Below are 23365 nucleotides of genomic sequence, written 5' to 3'. Positions count from 1 at the left end.
GTCTCTCGTTGTCTTTCTGTATCTTCTTGTTTCTGTTTACATGTGACCATATCACACTGTGCCTTCTCATATCAAAACAAGCCTCCGATGTCTCATTGTGTTTTTTCTCATGTGCTCCGGTCACGTCTCCTCATATCTCATCATGCTTCCGTTTCCTCATGCATTCCTTTGCCTTCATTTCTCTTCATTACTCCCTGTGTTTCCTCATGTGTGCCTGTGGCATTCCTTTGTCTCTCTGTTTCCCCATACCTAATTACTGATTACATCTGCCGTTTTCCCTGTATCCCTGTGAATCCCGGTATGTCCCTGTGACTTCACCATGCCTTCCCCTCTCTCCCAGTGCCACCGTTTACAAATCTCGTCTCTCCCCATGTCCCTGCGTCTCCCCACGTGTCCTGTAGGTGTAGGTCAGGTGGTGCTACAGGTGGCTGCCGCCACTCCCTGTAAGCATTGCTACGGTGTGGAGAAGGCAGAAATCCCAGCTCGATACGCAGAGGTGAGGCACAGGGACATGCAGATACATGGGGAAATACAGGGGGGTATGGAAGACGCAGATACATGGAGGAGGTACGTACCATGGAAAGACATGGGGAGACATACAGTGAGGGGAAAAAAGTATTTGATCCCCTGCTGATTTTGTACGTTTGCCCACTGACAAATAAATGATCAGTCTATAATTTTAATGGTAGGTTTATTTGAACAGTGAGAGACAAAATAACAACAACAAAATCCAGAAAAACGCATGTCAAAAATGTGATAAATTGATTTGCATTTTAATGAGGGAAATAAGTATTTGACCCCTCTGCAAAACATGACTTAATACTTGGTGGCAAAACCCTTGTTGGCAATCACAGAGGTCAGACGTTTCTTGTAGTTGGCCACCAGGTTTGCACACATCTCAGGAGAGATTTTGTCCCACTCCTCTTTGCAGATCTTCTCCAAGTCATTAAGGTTTCGAGGCTGACGTTTGGCAACTCGAACCTTCAGTTCCCTCCACAGATTTTCTATGGGATTAAGGTTTGGAGACTGGCTAGGCCACTCAAGGACCTTAATGTGCTTCTTCTTGAGCTACCCCTTTGTTGCCTTGGCTGTGTGTTTTGGGTCATTGTCATGCTGGAATAGCCATCCACGACCCATTTTCAATGCCCTGGCTGAGGGAAGAAGGTTCTCACCCAAGATTTGACGGTACATGGCCCCGTCCATCGCCCCTTTGATGCGGTGAAGTTGTCCTGTCCCCTTAGCAGAAAAACACCCCCAAAGCATAATGTTTCCACCTCCATGTTTGACGGTGGGGATGGTGTTCTTGGGGTCATAGGCAGCATTCCTCCTCCTCCAAACACGGCGAGTTGAGTTGGAGAGCTTTTTGGTCTTGGCCATGGTGGAGAGTTTGGAATCTGATTGATTGCTTCTGTGGACAGGTGTCTTTTATACAGGTAACAAGCTGAGATTAGGAGCACTCCCTTTAAGAGTGTGCTCCTAATCTCAGCTCGTTACCTGTATAAAAGACACCTGGGAGCCAGAAATCTTTTTGATTGAGAGGGGGTCAAATACTTATTTCCCTCATTAAAATGCAAATCAATTTATAACATTTTTGACATGCGTTTTTCTTTATTTTGTTGTTATTCTGTCTCTCACTGTTCAAATAAACCTACCATTAAAATTATAGACTGATCATTTCTTTGTCAGTGGGCAAACGTACAAAATCAGCAGGGGATCAAATACTTTTTTCCCTCACTGTAAGAGGCATTAGGAGAAACGGGGAGGTGATGAGCAAAATGGGGACACAGACACAAGGAAGCATGGGGGAGACGTGGAAACAAGGTAAGGAGCTAATGATGGTGATGTTGTCGGTTCTAGTCTATGCATGTAGAGTTTAAGAAGTGGATGCGGTGGTACGGCAAGAAGCATGGAGACTACACGGTAAAGATACTCACGAATTACCACAACATTTACCATTCACTCTTCACACGCGACACACATTACACACCCACAGTGCATGCAGCACATTCCACCCACTACACCAACAGTTGTTTGGTTGTGGTAATAACAATGGTGTGTTTGGTTTTGTTGGTGTTGCTCGTGGTCATTGTATTGTTGATGTTTCTTTTTATGGTATGGATATTTAAATAAACTTAAGGACAGAGTGTTAATGATGTTCATGTCATTTTTGTTGATAGTAATGATTTTGATGATTATTATTATGTGGGTGATGTTGATTGTGTTGATAGTGATTACGAGAATACTAACTTTGCTTATGGTGGTGTTGCTATTTGTTTGCAGCTGGAGAAAGGAGACTTTCTATCTGATGAGTGGTTGGACAGGATCGCCACCACCAGGTGCTAACGTAGGATATCATACACACATGTATAGACGTGCGTGCACAAAAACTAAGAGCCCCAAATAGCTTTAAAATACTTTTGGGGCAAGTGCTGTAATGGAGCTCTTATGAAGACCGGCACGGCACTCGAGGAGGTGGGTGACTAGCATCATGCCTGGCCGCCTTTGTCTCCTGAGTGGCTATAGTTACACTTCGCACCAAGTACTCATTTGAAGCTGAGTTATATGAGGTAAGTTCCAAAGACCGTTTCAGATATTCGTCACCGATGTTGGCCGTGAGTGCAAATCGAGCTTGGGTTTCTGAGCTCTTCGCGCACCATGCTAACCGCTACACTATGGCTCCCCATGGGCACACACACATGTACTGTCGTCAGCAGTTGTATAAAAACAAAATAAATAAACACTCCCCTTGACTGTGACGTGTCCTGTTTGCAGCGTGGTGTTCGTCAATAACTTCGCGTTTGGACCAGAGGTCGACCATCAGCTGAAGGAACGCTTCGCCAACATGAAGGAGCGTGAGTAGTGGCACTAGAAACCACGATCACAGCAATAAGCAGAACAACCATCGCATCCTCCACAGTCACACTACAGACCCTGCACTTCGCATAGTAGACACTGAGCCACACATACACCCCATTGTGGCGGCGATGGTGAAGTTGTTGATGTGTCTAACGATGTTGCTACTGATGCTGCTGGCAATGACTGATGATAGAAGTGATGTCCTTGCTGCTGACTGTGATTATGCTGCCGGTGCTGCTACTGCTGATGTCTCCAATGACGTTGCGGCTACTATGATGATGGTTACCGCTGCTGACGATGAAGCAGTTATGATTTGTTCGTGTAACTGCTGGTGACGATTATCTCACCACTGATGTTGCTGCTCCTGCATGCGTGTTTTATGTGTGTTGCCAGGAGGGAAGATTGTGTCATCTAAGCCCTTTGCTCCTCTCAACTTCAGAATCAACAGCAGGAACCTGAGTGGTAAGAAACCGGCATCATCACTTGCACAGCGATCATGATGGCTCTTCTCTTGTAATCACGCTTAAGTTGTGTGTCCTGGGCTGCTCAAAGTGTATTGTTTGTTGTTGTAACTTGCTGACATGCCCCTACTGGACATTTGTGAAAAAGAGCTTCACAGCTCATTGTATTCCTCCAGTATAAATAAAGATTCTGATTCTGTGTCTCACATGGGCAGGTGTGTGTCAGTGTGTTGATTTGTCTCCGCGTGTCCCCATGTCTCCCCGTGTGTCTTGCCTTGTGTCTCACCCGTGTGTCCCTGTGTGCAGACATAGGCACGATAATGCGGGTGGTGGAGCTGTCTCCCCTCAAGGGCTCCGTGTCGTGGACGGGGAAGCCTGTGTCGTACTACCTACACACCATCGACCGTACCATCGTGAGACACACATGCACACAAAGGCCAAAGTCCCCCACAATGCCTTGAACAGATTGTTGGGGGAAGTGCTATTCGTGAGCATCTATGAAAGCCGGCACGGTGCATGAAGGGGGTGGTGTGGCCAGAACTACGTCCAACCGCCTTGGTCTTCCCACTGCTCGTGTTTAAACGCTGCACTAGGCAGTCATTTCAGGTTGAGGCGTCCTAGGGGGAGGCTCGTACTGATGTTAACCACTGATGTTAGCCGTGAACGGGAAAAACTCAAGTTTCAGGGTTCGTAGCGCAGTTGGCTAACTACTTCATGACCACTCCCCTCAATACACTACCAATATACACACAACACACATATTGATGCACATTTACACATAACACACAGTACACACCCCTACACTCTTTCAACCAGACTGTTTTGAGACAACGTTACACCATAACCTCCATGACCACCACCATCATAGTGTCATCACCACCATGATATCATAAACTCCACCACCACCGTCATCACATACAATCATCATCAGCACCACGACCGTATCACTACCATATCAATATCATCACCACCACCCATCACCACCACTGACACTGCTGACCTTGTTGTGTTTGCTTTAGTTGGAGAATTACTTCTCGAGCCTCAAGAACCCCAAAGTCAGGGTGAGTGGTCACGCTGATGTCACCTCGACTCTGATTGAGCTGAGGGAGAACCCATTGAGATTCTTACCGCCTCTTGGCATTGGTGTCCATTTTGCCATGTGAGAGCCCATTGAGGTTCATCGGTACATTGACTTCCTAAAATTAGCCAGGCGAGACACCATTGACATTTATTGTGATTGAGATCCTTCATTTAACACTTGAGGTTCCCCACTGAGATCCAGTATAGATAAAATAAAGGTTATTTATAAATACTGTTTGTTGCCATAAAAAAGGGAAAACCTATTTTCATATTTTGGTACTGGCAAAGGAGGTCCCATTATGTAGTTGCTCACCCCGAGCTCTCATTACTCTGATAGTGGCATTGTTTTTGTGCTGTACACCTTTTGGCGTCCTCTGGTCTAACACCGTTTTGAGACTAGGCTCAAAAGAAAGCTGTCTCTGGTGTGGACCAATCAGTTTCAAGGACAATACATATATTATCAGACTTTTTTGTTTGCATTCTGACCACAAGTATTGTGGTTAATGCAGACATGATTCCTTGTAAAAGGTTTTAGTTTGGTGTTGTAAAATCTTAACACCTGTTTGTTGCCAGAAAAAAAGGGGAAAACCTATTCTCAAGAAGGAAACAGTCCATTGAGATGTATTACCTCTCGTCATTGACACCCTCAACCAGATGGGGCTAGCATGTCCTCATGTCTCATTATCCATGTCTCTGTTTTCTTATCCCCATGTCTCCATGTACCTGTGTACCGTGTCACTGTGTCTCTGTCTCATGTTCCGTGTCATCCATGTACTTGTTTCTCTGTATTCAAATGTTTTCTTGTCCCTCTCTTCATGTCTCCGTTTCCTAATGTCTTCATGTCTCCACATCACCATGTCCCAGATTTTCATGTGTACCAAGATTTAATTGTACAGAGCAATCTTCATCCCCTACTCCGAAAACTTGGCACAACCCTCCTTAAAAAGTCCCGAGACTTGGTCTTTCCTGCATAATAATAACAACATGTGTCTGTTCTGAAGTCTGCGTGCCCGTATTTACTAATTTATCTGCGTCTCCTGAGTGCAGGAGGAGCAGGAGGCGGTGCGTCGCCGGCAGCAGAAAGACAAAGAGAACAAGGGGAGCTCCAATAGCCCCTGCAAGGTGAACTCACTCGCTCACTCCTCGCCACCGCTCGCTCGCTCTCACTCACTCAATCACTCACCCCACCCTTTGCTCACCTGCTTACTTGAAGGTGCCACGCCCTGCCTCGCCAGCAGAAGGCAGCACAGCAAGTAGAATATTCGGCATCTCTTTCCATATGTATGAGGATCGTGTTGCCCCCCTCGCATGCGTGGGTTTTCTCTGGAAGCTCCGATTTCCTGCCACATGTATAATCACTCATTACTTGGCTAAAACATAAAAAAACACAATGCAAGACCCTCCTGAATAATAGTTCAATAGTCATTGACTCTTCCAATCGCCCACTGATTAGCTCACCCACCCACTCCTCGTTCACCCACTCACTCGGTCACTTGTTCATTCACCCACTCACCCCTCCACGGTGCATATATATTGTACAGTATGTGTATATATGTAATATATTTTTTTACAATTAAATATACATGGCCAGTACGTCTGTATGTGTGTCATCTTCAACATCAGTCATTCTCTACCCACTGCTGGATGAAGGCTTCCCCATGCCATCGCCTCTTGGACTGTTTTCTATCCTTTGGTTGCCATTCCATCACCAGTCTCATCCGCTAGTCATCGTCCTTTCTAGCAATGTGTGCCCTGTCCAAGCCCACTTGGCTTTTCTGACGTCGGAATTATTTACCTTTGCTGCCTGATCCACAAACTCATTTCAATTCCACCATGCTTGATTTCACGTTTTTCATCTTTCATTTCCTTTTGCCGTGATTCCGTGTTTTTCTAACCGTAGTTTCTGGCGGCATGCATTGTTTGAACGCATTTTTATTCCCACGCCTGTGCGCTGCTTTTCATGATCACATCAAGTGGCTTTCGAAAAGCCCTCCATCCTCATCATTAGACCTCCTTTGCCAGTACCAAAATGTAATAATAGGGTTTTTTCCCCTTTTTTCTGGCAACAAAACTGAAACCTTTTTACAAGGATTCATGTCTGCATTAACCACAATACCTGCAGTCAAAATGCAAACAAAAAACATACTATGATAATATATGCATTGTCCTTGAAACTGATTGGTCCACACCAATCAAAAAAGGGGGAAAACCTATTATTACATTTTGGTACTGGCAAAGGAGGTCTAATGATGTAGATGCTCACCCCGAGCCCTCATTACTTTGATAGTGCATTGTCTTTGAGCTGTACGCCTTTTGGCATCATGTGGTCGAGCACCAATTGGGTCGAGGTTCAAAAGAAAGCGTCCCTTGGTGTGGACCAATCAGTTTCAAGGACAATGCATATATTATCATAGTATGTTTTTTGTTTGCATTTTGACTGCAGGTATTGTGGATAATGCAGACATGAATCCTTGTAAAAAGGTTTCAGTTTTGTTGCCAGAAAAAAGGGGAAAAAACCCCTATTATTGCCCTCCATCCTGTTCATCATTGCTTCTGTTTTATTATTTTGTTTCCGAATGTTATTGTTTTGTCTCACTGGGTTAGTTTAAGAACAATTTTCACAATCAGATGTATCGATTAGACTCGATTAGATACAATTATTAGATACATTTTGCCGTGAGAATTGTCCTTTAAGTGCTGAAGGAATAATGGTTTTCCATGTTAAACGCTTATACTGTTTTTTTGGTTAGATCGTGTAAATAAAATGTATGATTTATTATAAAATTATTTACATGAACTAACCCAAAACAACCTGTTTTATGGATGAGATTGGTCGCGAAAGCCTGCGTGTTAAACTATGGATGATATTTTTCGATTTAAAGCTTTCATGACTGCAAGGATTCATCTTCTTTGGTTCTTTCGGTAAAGTTACGTAGAATGAGAATAAAATAATAAATTGATCAAATAAAATAACACAATAAAATTCTCACGACGTTTCGGCCACCTGATGAAGGCTGCTTGTGTTGTGGCTGAAACGTCATGAGAATTTTATTGTGTTATTTTATTTTATCAATTTATTATTTTATTCTCATTCTACGTGGATTTACCGAAAGAACCAAAGAATATGGATGATGTTGGTCGCGAAAGCCTGCGTGTTAAACTATGGATGATATTAGTCGCGAAAGCCTGCGTGTTAAACTATGGATGATATTGGTCGCGAAAGCCTGCGTGTTAAACTATGGATGATGTTGGTCACGAAAGCCTGCATGGTAAACTATGGATGATATTGGTCACGAAAGCCTGCATGGTAAAATATGGATGATGTTGGTTGCGAAAGCCTGCGTGTTAAACTATGGATGATATTGGTCGCGAAAGCCTGCATGGTAAACTATGGATGATGTTGGTCACGAAAGCCTGCGTGTTAAACTATGGATGATGTTGGTCACGAAAGCCTGCGTGTTAAACTATGGATGATGTTGGTCGCGAAAGCCTGCGTGGTAAACTATGGATGATATTGGTCGCGAAAGCTTGCATGGTAAACTATGGATGATATTGGTCGCGAAAGCCTGCGTGGTAAACTATGGATGATATTGGTCACGAAAGCCTGCGTGTTAAACTATGGATGATATTGGTCACGAAAGCCTGCGTGTTAAGCTATGGATGATATTGGTCACGAAAGCCTGCATGGTAAACTATGGATGATATTGGTCGCGAAAGCCTGCGTGGTAAACTATGGATGATATTGGTCGCGAAAGCCTGCGTGGTAAACTATGGATGATGTTGGTCACGAAAGCCTGCGTGTTAAACTATGGATGATATTGGTCACGAAAGCCTGCGTGTTAAACTATGGATGATATTGGTCACGAAAGCCTGCATGGTAAACTATGGATGATATTGGTCGCGAAAGCCTGCGTGGTAAACTATGGATGATGTTGGTCACGAAAGCCTGCGTGTTAAACTATGGATGATATTGGTCACGAAAGCCTGCATGGTAAACTATGGATGATATTGGTCGCGAAAGCCTGCGTGGTAAACTATGGATGATGTTGGTCACGAAAGCCTGCGTGTTAAACTATGGATGATATTGGTCACGAAAGCCTGCATGGTAAACTATGGATGATATTGGTCGCGAAAGCCTGCGTGGTAAACTATGGATGCTGTTGGTCGCGAAAGCTTGCGTGTTAAACTATGGATAATATTGGTCGCGAAAGCCTGCGTGGTAAACTATGGATGATATTGGTCGCGAAAGCCTGTGTGGTAAACTGTACTGGACATCCGTGAAAAAGAGCTCCGTAGCTCATCAGATTCTTCCAGGATAAATAAATAAAGATTCTGATTCTGACAATTTATTCCAATGGGAGGTTCTTGCGAGACAAAATTGGCCTCATCCAAAATGCAATTGTAAATAATATTCTTGGCTGCGAAAACCTATGTGCTAAGTTGCTGTATTTGTGTGTGTGTGTTTTTACGTGTAAATGTGTTTTGTACGTACATGTACGCGAGTGTAACCGCGTGTTTGCGTGCTCGTGCGGGCAGTGCGGTGACCCTGGGGTCTGTCCCCCCGAGGGATGGACCCCCCTGCAGGTGGGTGGCGCCTCCCCTCAGCCGCTAACCTCACCCTTCCCCCTCTCCCTAATGGACCTCGCCGCACCTCGTGCAGTGCAGCCATACATTTGAAACCGTCGCTCCCCTCGGTGCGAGGCCTAAAGTTGTGGCGTGCGGTGTTTATGAGCATGGCGTTAGTGTTGCCATGCCGACCCTTGCCCCTCCCTCCACCCTTACCCTTAACCAATTTCTGCCTCCTCTAATCATCGCCAATCCCTGCATGGACTGCTAATACCTGACCTTCGACCCTTAGTGGGGGAAGAGGAGTCATAGGTCTCAGGCACCCCCAACCCAAACCCCCTTCCTGTTCACCGCAGTAATGATCGACTTGATTAGTGCGATGGCCGCGTGCTCGTTACCAACACTCGTGTGGAGCAGTCATTAATTAATCTGCTGATCTGCTCCTGCATGGCCATGACCGTTGCACCCCTTCATTGTGACCTCGCCACATCACAGCTTGCCCCGTCCTCCGATCTTACAACCTAACGTCAGCTTCACAGCGGGATCACATTTTAACGTTATCTGATTGTGACCTTTCACTTAGTTTGCTGACATACCCCTGACCTCTGACCTTACCCTGATATCTGACCTCATATCTTGACCGCATTGGTCCTCTGAACTCCTATCCTGACGTTACCCTGACCTCTTGATTTACAATCTCGCTGTGACTTCTAAATTCATACACCTGATCTTTGACCTTATATCAGACCTCTTATCTAACATCTTGACCACACTGATCAATGCACCTGACCTCACCGGGAGCTGTGACTGCAACACCTTGACTTCCGTCCACTCACCTTATGGAAGCCCAGCAATGGCAGTTCTGTAACCACCTCCTTTCTCCCCTCCCCCACTTTCTCCCTTTACCTCCCCCCCTCCATACCCCCTCCCACAGCCTGCACAGGAGTCGGCGCCACGGATAGAGCAGCGAGAAGAGAAGGCAGCTCGCCCGGCCACTGGGACACCACCTCCACCAGCACCACCTCCATCGGCGGCAGCAGCAACAGCAGCAGCGGCGGAGTCCGGGAAGGGCCCTGCATTGGGCCCCGGTGTCAACAGCAAAGTTCCGCGCTTGCGCCGCATGCGGGGGCGGCGCCTGTGCCTCAAGAGGAGGGGGAGGCCCAGGAAGGGCGTGGAGCCCCGTGCCGCTGTGGGCAGCCCTATGGGGGCGGGCGGTGGTGGCGTGGAGAGGTTTGCTCGGAGGGGTGGGAGCGTCGGCGGGGGTGGAGCGGCGGCTGCGGACGCGGCGCTGGAGCTGCTGCATGCGCAGACGCTGACGCACGTGCAGGGCACAGGTGTGTAACCCACGTGCGTGTCGACGTGTGTGCGCTTAGAAATGTGGCCTAGAGATGCGTGTGCGCGTGTGCATGCGGGTAAGGCATGGTGCTCACTGCACCACCACCTCCTGTGCCATGCCGGCCTTCATAGGTTCTCGCTAACAGCACTTGCCCCAACAGCCCGATAAGGTTAAGGGGATATATGTCTTTGTTGTGTATGCAAGTTAGCACACTGCGCAACGATTTTGGCTACCCGAGTTAGATTTTCGCTCACGGCCAACATCAGTGGTGAATATATTAACTGGTCCTGGACCTCCCCTGAGGTCAAATCATCCTTAAATGAGTGGTATGTAATCATCATCGTGGTGTTGGCCACACACCCCCTTGTGTGCTGTGCCAGCCTTCATAGGTGCTCACTAACAACACTTGCCCCACTAACTTGTGTAGGCTATACAAGGGATATTTATCTTTTTGTATGTACATGTGTGCATACCATTTATATGAAGACCGCCCATGTATACAAACGTCTGTGTGCACACCTATATACGTTTGCAAGTTTAATCATGGAATACAGACATGCATGTGTGCATATATAAATGTGAATACATTTTGTATATGTATGAGTGTCTCTGGCTGTGTCTGTAGTTTGTATATACAATACAGATGTTTATGTTTGTGTAGATGTCAGGAGCCCCCCAGGTAGCCCCTATCGGGGCCTAGCCCAAGCCTTTCCTGGACTGGGTGCTTCCCCTGGTCTCATGGCCTCTACGCCTCCTGCATTGTACAGACTCATAGGTAAGAAACGCTATGCACATGCTTGTGAGTGTAATAACGTTCATGCCGACACAACTAGAATCATAATCATCAGCCATGGTCAATCCACTGCTGAACAAAAGGCCTCCCCAAGCCTCCGCTACCTTGCACGATTATGCAATGCAACAATCCACTTGGTGCCTGCACACAAGCTGATTTCAAAACTCCATCTCTCCAATGAAGTGCTTTTGGACGCTCAACCATTTTTTAAATGTCTAATTTAAAAAACTTTAAATTACTGTGAACAGAGATGCCTCATTGATGACTGCTTGTTTTGTATTCACCCCCCCCCCCCCTCCACGTGGCACAAGAGCGCAGAAGCGTGCTCACCACATCTACACCTCTATATAATGAAACAGGTGGACTTCTCCACAAATCTGGCTGTCGCCTGATGAAGCTAGTTGTAATTACTGGCGAAACGTTGTTCTCAGATTGTTAATGTTGTGGCTTGGCTCTCGATTGACGAATTGGCATGTTCTGTTTACGTGACAACCCTTACTAGTTGGTTGTGTCGGGTGGTGGCGGGTTTTAACGACACATTTATATATTTACGCGATCTAACCCAAAAAACCTCTTATGGATGATATTGGTCGCGAAAGCCTATGTGTTAAACTTCATCCCAAGTGTTCTTTTTTTACATGCAGGTGTAGCCAGTACTGGGTTCGTGTCTGATTGTCCACTGTCATATGACTGGAAAAATGCGACTGGTCACGTGGCCTTTGTGGCTTTCTACGATTGGCCACTGTTACCTTTAAAATGGTCAACATAAGAACTCCCCCCCCCCTTCCCGGTGAAGACCGCACAGGCCGTGTTGAACCGCAGCTCAGCATGTTGAGAAAAACTGCGATGCCTTCGGTGGCTCCTCCTGTTCATGCTCAGCAGCAGGTTTTTAATGTATGGACGCGCGCGTGTGTGTTTATGTGTACAAGGTGCGGTGTGTAAACATCAGCACTCAGGAGACAAAGGCAGCTGAGCTTGGTGCTGGCCACCTACCACCTCGTGTGCTGTTGCGGTCTCAATAGATGCTCACTAACAGCACTTGCCCCAACAGTCTGTTTAGGCTATACGGGTGATTTTTGTCTTTGTACATGTACAGCACTTCACCAATTCACTGCTGGATAGAGGACTCCGCACCCAGTGTGTGGGTCGTGGGAGTTATTTGACCACACTTAACCACACCGGTTCGGGTTGGTGAAGGGCATAGATGTGGTTGCATATAAGTTCAGTACTACAGTGGCTTTTTCTGTACTGTCCTCTGCTGCCACACATGCAGCCCCAACCCTCTAACAACCTGTGTGTGCATGGTGGTCACTGTTTCAGGCACTGTCCAGGTTCAAATCTGCTTGGTTTCCTAGATCTATTGAGATCTGGGTACTTTCCAGGTTATTTGGTCAGAGGCTTGTTTGTACATGTACATGTGTGTGTATATATGTGTGTGTGTACAGACTCATTTAGGCTGCAGTACATGCAGTTAATGTCTCACATGCGCACGCCTCAATACCGCTCCAGTCTACAGCAGCAGCTGCAGCAGGAGGAGGTGATCCCACTCACCTGCACACACCTACACACCTGGCCACTCACCTGACATCTTACCTTATGCACACACCCAGACACTCACTTGAACAATCACCTATACACTCACCTGGACATTCAACTGCACATTCACCTAGACTCTCACTTGTATGCACCCTCACCTGGATACTCACCAGTACATACTCACCTGTTTCCTCACCAATACATTCAACCACCTGTACACTCACCAACACATACACCTGTACATACTCACCTGTACTGTATACACACCAGCACACATTTATACTCAGTTGTACACTCACGTGCACCCTTGGTGTTCTCTTTGTGTCCTCGTGTCTCTGTGTCTTTCCATGTCACCCCGCGTGTCTCCTTGTCCCTTTGTCCTGGGTTTCTGCGTGCCATGCCCCCATGTCTGTGTTGCTGTGAATTGATATCCACATACCCTCCTCATGCCTCTCCTGTTTCCCTGTGTCCTTGTGTCTCGTTTTCCCGTGTCCCTGCTTCCCTATGTCTCCACGGCCATGTGTCTCCCCGTGTTTATGGGTGCCCGTGTTGTTGTATCCCCTTGTGCCTGAGTGTTTCTATTTTCCTGTATCTCCGTATCCTCATTTGTCCCAGTGTCCCCATGTCTCCATATCTCCGTTTTCCCATTTCTCACGGTGTCTCCATGTCTCCTCATGTCCTTGCGTTTCCATGTATCCTCCTGTGTCTCCCTGTATCTCTGTGTTCCCGTGTGTCTCATTGTGTGTCCCTGCGTATTCATCTTTCTCCATGTCCCCCGTGCCTCATGGTCTCACTCCGTGTCTCCTGATGTCCCTGCATCCTCGTGTGTAGGCTCGTAGCGCCCGTCTCGGCCGCTGTCTGCAGGCGCTGCAGGATCAGTGCCAGAATCAGGAAGCGGAGCTCCTGACGGCGCTGAGACAGCGCTGCTCTCAGGTCCTCGCCCACTCTCCAACAACAACGACACACTCGCCAATTTCACGAACACACTAACACGCGCTTGTACTCCCTAACACACGAGTTTTCCAGGTCATACAATAATACACTCACAAAAGCAGCAACACACTAATACTCACTAATATTCCCTCTAATCCTCGCACACTAAAACACGGATACCCTAACACACAGTCTTACTCAATGATCGGGGAAAAATAAATTAAACGGGATGAGAGCGGAAGTGTCTGGGAGGGGATAAACAGTGTGGAACTTGCACTGCGATCACCAACCGCCCCAACCATCTCAACTATCCAAGCAGCGATGCCCAACTCCACCGCCCCAACCATCTCAACTTTCCAAGCAGCGATGCCCAACTCTACCGCCCCAACCATCTCAACTATCCAAGCGGCGATGCCCATCTAAACCTTACTGGCCATCTCAACTGTGCCAATCACTAACCATACCACCCACCCCAAGCAATGTTGAGCGCTTATGTGTGTTTGTGGGTCTCCTTTATTGTTGCACAGCTATACGCTTTGTCAATGTGTTCTGTGTGTGCCTGTGTTTTTGTGCGTGTGTGCGCGTGTCGCAGCTGGGTTTGTCCGGCACCAGTCTGTCGGAGTTGGCTTCCGCACACAGGCAGGGGGTGGCGCAGCAGAGCCTCCTGCGCCAGCAGGGCCAGCAGCTGGAGCACAGCATCAGCACACTGACGCGGCGCTGCTGCCAGCTGGTGACAATCTGCACACACTTGCATACACTTGCATGCACACACAAAGACCTCCCTATAGCCTCGACAGGCTGTTGGAGCAAGTGCTGTTTGCAGGCACCAATGTTGGCCAACTCGGCACATGAGGGTGTGGTGTGGCAGCACAAAACCCGGTGCTAGTGTTTACACACCACCAGGTATTCATTTAAGGCTGGGTCCACCTAGGATAGCCCCATGACCGGTTTAGATATTCACCATGTATATACGTACATACACACATCCACACAGATGTGTGTGATATCGTTAGCATCAGCTGTCCCCTGTGATATCTGTGGCATCAGCTGGCCGCGCATTGCCGGGAGTTGGGGTTGGAGGTTCAATCCCTGAGCGAGGAGACTCTGAGCCGGGAGCTGATGGCGCTGCAGCTGAAGGTGGCGCACAACCAGCGCAGCGTGGCTGAGCTGCAGGTATACACACACACTAAGACAAAGATTCCCCGTATAGCCATAACACACAATTGGGGCAAGTACTGTTAGAGAGCACCTATGGAAGGCCAGCACGGCATACGAGGGGCTGAGTAGCCAGCACCATGCCCGGCTGCCATTGTCTCCCTAGTTGTGATGCTTACACATCAGGTACACATTTGAGGCTGAGTCGACCTAGGGGAGGCCCGTACCGGTTCAGATAATTGTCACTGGTGTAGGCCGTGAGCAGAAATCGATCTTTGATTGCCAGGTTCATTTTGCAGCGCACTAACTGCTATACTATTGCTCCCCATGCTCCAAAATGAAAGATAAAGATCCCCCATATACCTTGAACGGACTGTTGGGGCAAGTGCTGTTAGGTGCTCGCTCCCTATGCCGACACCTTGACACACATGCACACTGTGTTATAAAGGTGCTGCTACTGTGCAGAAGCAGAAGGAGCAGCCACCACTTTAAAGGAGGACCAATTGATAGTAACAAACGCTACCCATGTCTTCCGAGCATCTAACACGTACGTCCGGATCCGTGGGGCCGCCCTCTGATGACATCTTCAGATCAACATCCTGGAGCTGGAGCGCCGGCGGGCGGAGGCCGTGAGCTCGCCGCACAAGACTGTGCTGTCCGGTGCCGACGGGAAGAGCGACGGGGCGCAAGCGGTCGGGCCAACGTGGGGGCACGAGGGTGGGGCTCCCGAGGGGCTCGTCAATGGGCACCACGACCCGCGCAGGTGAGGGGCGGGACCCCCCGCTCGCCGCCCGCTCGGCGCTTGCCGCAAACTGGCAGCTTGCTCGGCGCTCGTCCCGCAAACTCACCGCAAACTCGCCCACTTGCTGCAAACTCACTGCACACTACACAACATAGAACGTACAAAACAACTGAATCGCTCTAAACTGATTACACACTTTATACAGTCGCACGTTCGTTCACCGATAAAGTCACTCACCATTCACTCGCCATACACACCCACTACTCGCCATCTGCCCACACTACTCGCCACACCTCAATGTTCACCACTTATTCATCATACACTCACTATTATTTTAAACTTACTATAAATACACGTACTCGCCACTCTTTTATGCATTGGGCATGTTCACTATGCATTCAAACAATTTTCACGCACCACTCATTCACTCACCCACACACCTACTCACCCTGTGGTCTACGTATTCCCGTGCCTCCGTGTCTCCAGGGTGGTGAGACTGCGACCTTCCTCGTGTGCCCCCCGTTCCCGGGAAGGACCCCCCATTTCCTCGGCCCCCCCTGACTACACGCGCTTCTCCCCGGCCAAGCTTGCACTAAGGAGGCACCTGACGCAGGATGGGACCCCCGACTCGCACACGGGCATTCCCAGCAGGTGTGGGGGGGGGGGGGGGGGGCGCGGGGCGCGGGTGGTGAGCGGGGGCGCGGTTTGGACGGGGCTGGCGGCCAGGGCGAGGGTAGGGTTAAAGTGAGGTGTGGGGAATTATTCAGGGGCAGGGGTGGGGTTGAAGATAGGGGGATAGCCGTTATTTATAGTGTCCGGGATGGGGAGAAGGGTTTGGCTTAAATCTGGTTTGACAGCAGAGGTCTCATGCTGAATCAATCAAGTGACATTTTTGTCGGTTGCTGAACGCTTGGTGGAAGTTGTCTGCCCTGTTGCTCCACATGATGTTGCCGGTCTTTGCTACAAGCATGCCCTCTCATCTCTGTGCTTGCAAAATGTAGACCTTCCAACATGAACACCTGTGGCAACATGAAGCATTCAGACTGTCCGGCTTTAAGGTCCTGTGTTTATCCACACTGTATTGTGTGACGAGCTCACAAATCCTTTAAAGATCTGGTCCATCGGAGAGCTCCTCCTGTAGTCGAGGTGGCGTTGGTAGGGTCATGTAGCTCACATACCCAGTCGCCGCGTTCCCAGGCAACTTCTGTTTTGTCGGATAGAGGGGACCAAATAGGCGCAGGGTAAGTTAAAGACGTCAGAGAAGATATGGGTGGTTGTGGTACTGGAGGCCTTGGAGCTGACTGGCTTCGCTGGCAATTGAGATCGGTGGTGTCAAGATCAGGTTGTTTGGAGTAGGCAGTTGGAGGCAGTTGCCCTCCAGCAACAATGGGAGATTGAGGATTGGCGCTCGCAACAACGAGCAAAGCGCTGGGTTGCTAATACACAGCAAGTTGGCACAGTGGAGAGCGCAGCTGGCGCATCTGCCAGTCTTCTCGGTCAACCGATAATGCCCGGGTCTCGCTCTGTCCCCTGACTTTCAGCCCTCCACATTTCACGTGGTCTCAAATTTCACTTTTTCTGGCATAAGCACCATATTGGTGAATAGCAGCTGCTGGTGTATGCCTGTGTCTTGGTACCGGAATGTGCTTTTATGCATTTACACTGTGTGTGTGTCACCCTTCCCATTAGGTTGGAGGAGCAGCATGAGAATGGAGTCGGAGATCATGACCTCGATGGGGTCGACTCCCCGCGTATACCCCCACCACCTTTCCCTCTCTCCCCTCCCCCAGCAGCCGAAACAAACTCCATGGAGGAGGAGGTAAAGCCCCGACTTGGTCGAACACTCGTGCTGAGCTGACACAAATACTACGACCACTAGCCCTGACACGAACACTTGTGCTGATCCTAGCACCAGCCTAACCCCTGATGCTAGTGCTAACACAAACCCTAACACACAGTCCCTGATACTAATCTTGGTCCTAACACTAGTCCTACTCCTACCTATAACGTGAAACATAACAGTCCCATAACAACAACCCTACTACCCCAAGCACAAGCCCAGTGGAATAAGATTTCAATAACTAACTTGTGTTCGTATATGCTTGTTTGTCTTCGTGCTGCCAGTGCCCCACCGTCACCGCCGCCCCTCCCCGCAGTGCTGACGCCATCAGGAGCCTCCCCGTGCGCATCCCCCTCAGCACTGTGCTGCCCTCGAAGGCACCCGCTGGTGGGGGGCAGCCGCCCCCCAAACTGCCCGTGAGCATCCCGCTGGCGAGCGTGCTGTCACCCGCCCCCCCTAACACCATGGTGAGGAGAACATCGCGGTCCGCTGCCCCCGCCCCCACCCATCCGCCCCTCCCCGCTGCACGATCACGCACACCTGGGCTCACTGCTGCTCACTCCTTCTCATTGCTACTTCACGAACACAACGCAATTTTACCTTGCTGAGCTTGTCAAAGAGCATAACCATCACGCAAACTGCGGTCGTCCTCGCAGCGGCTTTTAGCTGACCGTCGAACAAAGATGGTCACTGCATCGCTCGCTTTCAGCTGCGCTTCTGCAGCGTCTGGAACGCTCTTCCTTCTGATATTAGGGAAGCCCACTGGAGCTACGCTCTTGTAAATCTAGATTTAAATCTCATTTCTTGAACTGCTTTTGGTGTTTAGTTTTTTGTTCTCCCCCCCCCACCTCCGATTAGCACGGTTGGCTTTGTACGGTGCGAAAGAAGTTCAACATGTGTACGTACACTTACATACGTTATACTGTCTGCTAGACGCTCGCAGTCGCACCCCTCCTCTCTGCTGCGCACTGTGAAACGCTTGTACCGTTGCTCAGCACGCACGCTCCCGCCTGCTGCGCCTCGCGCTCACTGCTGCGCATTCTGCAGCAGGACGACCCGGAGGCGGTGCGCTGTGCGTTCCTCCGCGCGCGCCGCCCCCCCCTCGCCTCCTCCTCCGCCGGAAACTCCACAGTCAGCCCCCAGCTCTCCCCCACACACGGCAACCAGGTGGGGGGGAGCTGGGATGGAGTGCAGCGCTCTAGAGGGGGTGGGGGGGGGGGGGGTGAGGGACCTGAGAGATCACGAGGGCCGGCCAGGGTAGAGGAACCGAGAGGATTGTGACGCTGGTAAACGGGGACCTCGGTAGGGATTTGCGAGGGACCCGGGATACGATGAGGGAACCTGGAAAAGGGGTGAAGGCTTAGGAGGGTTACCTTAGGAGGGATGAGAGGGGGTGAGAGATGAGGGACCAGGGTTAGGGGGTGACGGCTGGCAGGGGGATCTGGGAGGGGGTGGGCACATGAGACGGGTGAGGAACCCGAGACGGGGTGAGGGATCTGAGGGAACCTGAGCTAATGGAGACTTCTGCCTTGTGTCTCTCCTCCCCTGCCACAGAGGAGGACCCCTGCTGAAGGGGGGTGGAGGGGTCTGGGGGACAGCCCTACCAGGACACCCCTCGCCTGCCCACCGAGGGGACTCGCATCAGGTACGTGTGTGTGCGAGTGTCTGTGTGCATGTGTGTGTGCGAGTGTCTGTGTGCACGTGTGTGGGCGGTAGTGTAGCGGTTAGCATGCCACACTTTGAACCCAGTGACCTGAGTTCTATTTCCACTTACAGCCAACACCAGTGACGATTATCTGAACTGGTCCTGGGCCTCCCCTAGGTCGACTCGGCCTCAAATGAGTACCTGGTGCAGTGTGTAAACATTGCCACTGGGGAGAAAAAGGCGCCTGGACGTGGTGCTGGCCACCTACCCCCTCGTGTGCCGTTCCGGCCTTCATAGGTGCTCGCTAACAGCACTTGCCACAACAGTCTGTTAAGGCTATACGGGGGATCTTTGTCTTTGTGTGAGCAAGCACGCACCTTGCCTGGCACGGACGGAGTTGTGCTTTGCCACCACTCAGTGGAGAAGGGCGGCTGTTGTGTGTGCACGTGTACATGTGTGCACGTGTACATGTGTGCACGTGTACATGTGTGCACGTGTACATGTGTGCACGTGTACATGTGTGCACGTGTACATGTGTGCACGTGTACATGTGTGCACGTGTACATGTGTGCACGTGTACATGTGTGCACGTGTACATGTGTGCACGTGTACATGTGTGCACGTGTACATGTGTGCACGTGTACATGTGTGCGTGCATGTGTACAATAGGTGGAGTGGTGGCACAGTGCTTGGCACACGACAATTCCCGGGCACTGCTTAGATCATTGACAAGGGTTCCCTGAACTAGTCCTGATGGCCTTACGTCGACTAACTCGACCTCAAATGAGTAAATATGAGCACTTGGGATATAGAGGTGGCCAGGAGTAGTGATGTCCATACATATAAAAACTATTATAATGCTTTATTCTACCAGGTAAGGCTCACTGAGGTATATAGCTCTTTTTCCGAAGCGACCTGGCCACATGATAGCTCAACGAAGGGGCTTATCATATGGAGGTTTATCACAGCCAAATACTCAAAACGCATGTTTGTAAATGCAGAGGTAAAAACAGAAGGACCTGGAGAAAAATCCAATCAACCACGGGGAAAACATGCAAACTCCAAATATACAGGCGTCAAGGTCGGGATCAAACCCATGTCCTCCTGTATACCTGGCTAGGAAGTTCATATCTCGCCACTGTGGCTCCCACTCGCTCAAGCACTCACTCAAGTACCGTGCCAGCCTTCATTGGTGCTCACTAACAGCACTTTTCCCCAACAGTCTACAAGGCTATTCAGGGGGTATTTGTCTCTTTTTTTTTGCACTGCAGGTCTGCCACTTTCCTCCATCTCCAGCCAAGATGGGCCATGTGCTCCCCCTCTTCCCTGCCAGCCGGTGGCCCCCACCCAAGGCCCTCCTGGAGGAGGAGGCGCCCCCACCTTCTCCCCATCTCCACTGGAGGGGGGCCCCCCGCTGCTCCTGCCCGCCAACCTCTCCCCTCCGCCGCTCAACGGCGCACCGCTCCTCTCCCACAACTCCCTGCACTTCTCCCAGAATGCATCACACCTCTCCCACAATTCCCTGCACCTCTCCCAGAATGCCGTGCTGCCCCAGCAGGGCGGCTGTGACCCCTTGGCCGACCCCAATGGGCGGCGACGAGGTCGCAAACGCAGGGGCCAAGGCGGCTCCCTCGCCTCCTCGTCCTCCTCATCCTCGTCATCATCGTCCTCATCATCGTCACTTTCCTCCTCTTCCTCCTCTTCGTCCTCGTCGTCTCCATTGCCCTCTTTGCCGAAGAAGAAGTCGCTGGGAGGGGTGAGGGGGATACGATGCCAAGCGTCAGGGTCCCCACTCAACATCACCGCTATGGTGAGTGTCCCCCACCCTTCCTCTGAGTGTCTCCCTCTATCCCAGTATCTCCTTCCCAGTGTCATCTTCTCTCTGTCCCTCCTGCCTTCTCAGTGTCTCCCAGTGTATTTCTCTCCATCTATTCTCCTCAGGGTCTCCTTCTCAGTGTCTCCCTCATTCCCTCACGCCCAGTGTCTTCCTCATTCCCTCCCTCTCAATGTCTCCCTCCCAATGTCTCCCTCCCTTTCAGTGTCTCCTTCATTTTCTCTGTGTCCCATAGGTGAGCACCATTAACCAGCCGCTAGAAATAACGGCAATCTCCTCTCCCGAGACGTCTCTGCGGAATTCTCCGGGGCATAGCGGAGCAGGGGAGGAGGGTGGGGTCGCCGGGGGAGGAACCGGAGGCGGCGAGGGCCCTTCCCAGGGGGACAGCCCTTGCAGGGGCCCCGCGATGACTCCCGAGGCCGGGCAGGGGAGCGACGCACCCAGGTGACTGAGTGAGGCCATGTGTGAGCGTGCACCTCTGTGAGTTTGTGTCTGTGTGCTGTGCCGGCCTTCGTAGGTGCTCGCTAACGGCACCTGTCCCAACAGTGTGTTAAAGGCTATACGGGGGATCTTTGTCTTTGTGTCTGTATGCAGAAAGTGCATTTCGCTTGTGTTTTAGTAACGTCGCTGGCACTTGATTGTGAATGGCGGTTGTTGTTGATGTCTGTTTACCTTTGCTGAGGCCGGGGGGTGCTAGCCACCCATCCCCTCATCTGCCATGTCAGCCTTCATAGGTGCTCGCTAACAGCACTTGCTCTTACAGTCTGGTAAAAGCTATATTGGGGGGCGTCTTTGTCTTTGTACAAGTCTGTGGGTGTGTATTTGTGTGTCTTTGTGTACTTGTGTAGGTGTGTGTGTGCCGAGTCGGGCCAAGTGAGCAGTGGTGTAGTGGTTAGCGCACTTGTGCTATGGGGCCTGAGTTCGATTGCTGGCCACGGCTAACATCAGTGGTGAATGATCTAAGAACCAGTCCTGGGCCTGCCCTCACACGAGTACCTAGTGCAATGAATTTTAAACCACAATTGGTTAGAAAAAGCCAGCCGGGCACATTAAAACTCTTCTGCTATGTCCCTGTCTTAATAGGTGATCGCTTAACAGCACTTGCCCCGAAGGTTTATAATGCCTTGTGGGGCTTTGCGTCTTAGTGTGTGTGTTTCTGTCTCTGCTTTGTCTGAAGGGGCAGGAGTGGTGGGACAAGGGAAGGAGCTCAAGACAAAATGAACCAGCCCAGCAATGGTACACAGACATGTTTACTCACGTAGACATAGATGCACATTCATAGACATTTAATGACATACACATATGGGGAGGAGAGGTGGCACAATGGTTAAGCACCATCTGCTATGAACACAGCGATCTGAGTTCAATATCTTAACCTGTCCCTGGACCCTACTTCACCAATATGTGCCTGCTAACGTGGTCAAGTATGGTCAAACAACTTCCATGACTGACACAGTGAATGGGGGTGTTTATCCAGCAGTGGATTTAAAGATACGTAAAGACACAATGCACACGTACGCTGACATGTGCACATATGCACACACACACACGGACACATGTATGTATGTTGAACTTATTTTTCACTGTACGTAGCCAACTGCTAATTGTAGGTGTGAGGAAGGACAACAACGCAAAGCGGTTCTAAAGAAACTACTTTTAAATCTTTTGGTGTACGGTACGTTTTTATATATATGTAAAACCGTACCCTACATCAACACAAGTTGATATGCACACAGATGTACACAAACACCCATACACACACGTGACGGTGCCATCTGTCTCTATCTGCCTCCAGATGCCCCCCCCATGCCCCCCCCGTGCCTCCCCTTGCCGATGACGCCGCTGTCCTTTCTGCCGCCGGTGCCCCCCCACGCCGGCGCCGCGGTCTTCCCTCCCCCACCCCCCCCGCCGCCGGCACCAGCAGCGTCGTCGGCGCCATCCACACTCTTCCCACCAACGGCGACGCTTCCCTCCTTCTCCTTCCCAGTTGGCACCACCTCCTTCCATTTCCCGTCGAGCACCAACACAATGTTCGTCTCTTCGCCGTCGTTATCATCATCGTCGGCGGCGTCGTCATCGTCGTTATTGTTGTCGTCGTCATCCTCCTCCTTACCGTCATTGACCACGGTCCTCCGGACTTCCCCGGCGCCAGCGCGGCCCCCGCTAGCCTCCTTCCCCCGGTCGACGTTCCCACTGCTGGGCACCACCTTCAGCTCACTGGTGCCACTGCTGGTGTCTCCTCCCCACAACAATCTCCACAACCCCTCGTCCCAACCGCCACCGCCGCCGCCACTGTTACCGCCTGCGCACCACCAGCGCCACCAGTACCAGCAGCACCAGCAGCAGCAGCGGTCAGGCAGAGTGGGGGCGGCGGGGAAGGTGGGGGCGGCGCCGGCGAGGCCGGGCGTAGAGCCGCCGCTTGGGCTGGACGGCGCAGTATGGGTGCCGCTCGGAGTTCAACCGCCATTCCCCGCGAGAGGCTGAGGGGCCAGCGTGGCCTGACGGCAAGGTGAGGTGGTACTGGGTGCTCTCGAGTCTCGTGGTTGATAGTGCTGGGTGGTCTAAAGTTCTAGTGGTGATAGTGCTGG

At 50.4% G+C, this 23365-nt stretch overlaps 1 protein-coding gene across 5 annotated transcripts in view; it reads left to right on the top strand.

Moving 5' to 3' along the window:
* The window catches only part of DOT1L (DOT1 like histone lysine methyltransferase), a 34568-nt gene that overhangs the window by 6487 nt on the left and 4716 nt on the right, over window positions 1-23365 (top strand). Inside the window, exons 6-30 of one of the 5 annotated variants that reach the window (XM_032956574.2) lie at window positions 402-496; window positions 1858-1920; window positions 2281-2336; window positions 2773-2852; window positions 3250-3318; window positions 3624-3730; window positions 4337-4378; window positions 5445-5519; window positions 8934-8981; window positions 9898-10297; window positions 10961-11074; window positions 12538-12629; window positions 13460-13561; window positions 14154-14291; window positions 14609-14734; window positions 15307-15479; window positions 15945-16109; window positions 17148-17277; window positions 17583-17765; window positions 18346-18465; window positions 18853-18943; window positions 20215-20753; window positions 21013-21221; window positions 21961-22013; window positions 22573-23286. In XM_032956574.2, coding sequence (XP_032812465.2) covers window positions 402-496; window positions 1858-1920; window positions 2281-2336; window positions 2773-2852; window positions 3250-3318; window positions 3624-3730; window positions 4337-4378; window positions 5445-5519; window positions 8934-8981; window positions 9898-10297; window positions 10961-11074; window positions 12538-12629; window positions 13460-13561; window positions 14154-14291; window positions 14609-14734; window positions 15307-15479; window positions 15945-16109; window positions 17148-17277; window positions 17583-17765; window positions 18346-18465; window positions 18853-18943; window positions 20215-20753; window positions 21013-21221; window positions 21961-22013; window positions 22573-23261 — 3959 coding nt within the window. In that variant the 3' untranslated portion in view covers window positions 23262-23286. Of the gene's footprint in view, window positions 1-401; window positions 497-1857; window positions 1921-2280; window positions 2337-2772; window positions 2853-3249; window positions 3319-3623; window positions 3731-4336; window positions 4379-5444; window positions 5520-8933; window positions 8982-9897; window positions 10298-10960; window positions 11075-12537; window positions 12630-13459; window positions 13562-14153; window positions 14292-14608; window positions 14735-15306; window positions 15480-15944; window positions 16110-17147; window positions 17278-17582; window positions 17766-18345; window positions 18466-18852; window positions 18944-20214; window positions 20754-21012; window positions 21222-21954; window positions 22014-22572; window positions 23287-23365 lie in introns of all 5 variants that reach the window. The other 4 variants (XM_032956565.2, XM_032956600.2, XM_032956581.2 and 1 more) reach the window with 4 other exon arrangements.

Source organism: Petromyzon marinus, chromosome 1 (genome assembly GCF_048934315.1).
Source record: "Petromyzon marinus isolate PM22_M1 ecotype Great Lakes invasive population chromosome 1, UKy_Petmar_22M1.pri1.0, whole genome shotgun sequence".
In the NCBI taxonomy this organism is placed as follows: domain Eukaryota; kingdom Metazoa; phylum Chordata; class Hyperoartia; order Petromyzontiformes; family Petromyzontidae; genus Petromyzon; species Petromyzon marinus.
The sequence above is the reverse complement of the archived record's forward strand: the minus strand, read 5'-3'. Positions and strand labels throughout refer to the sequence as shown.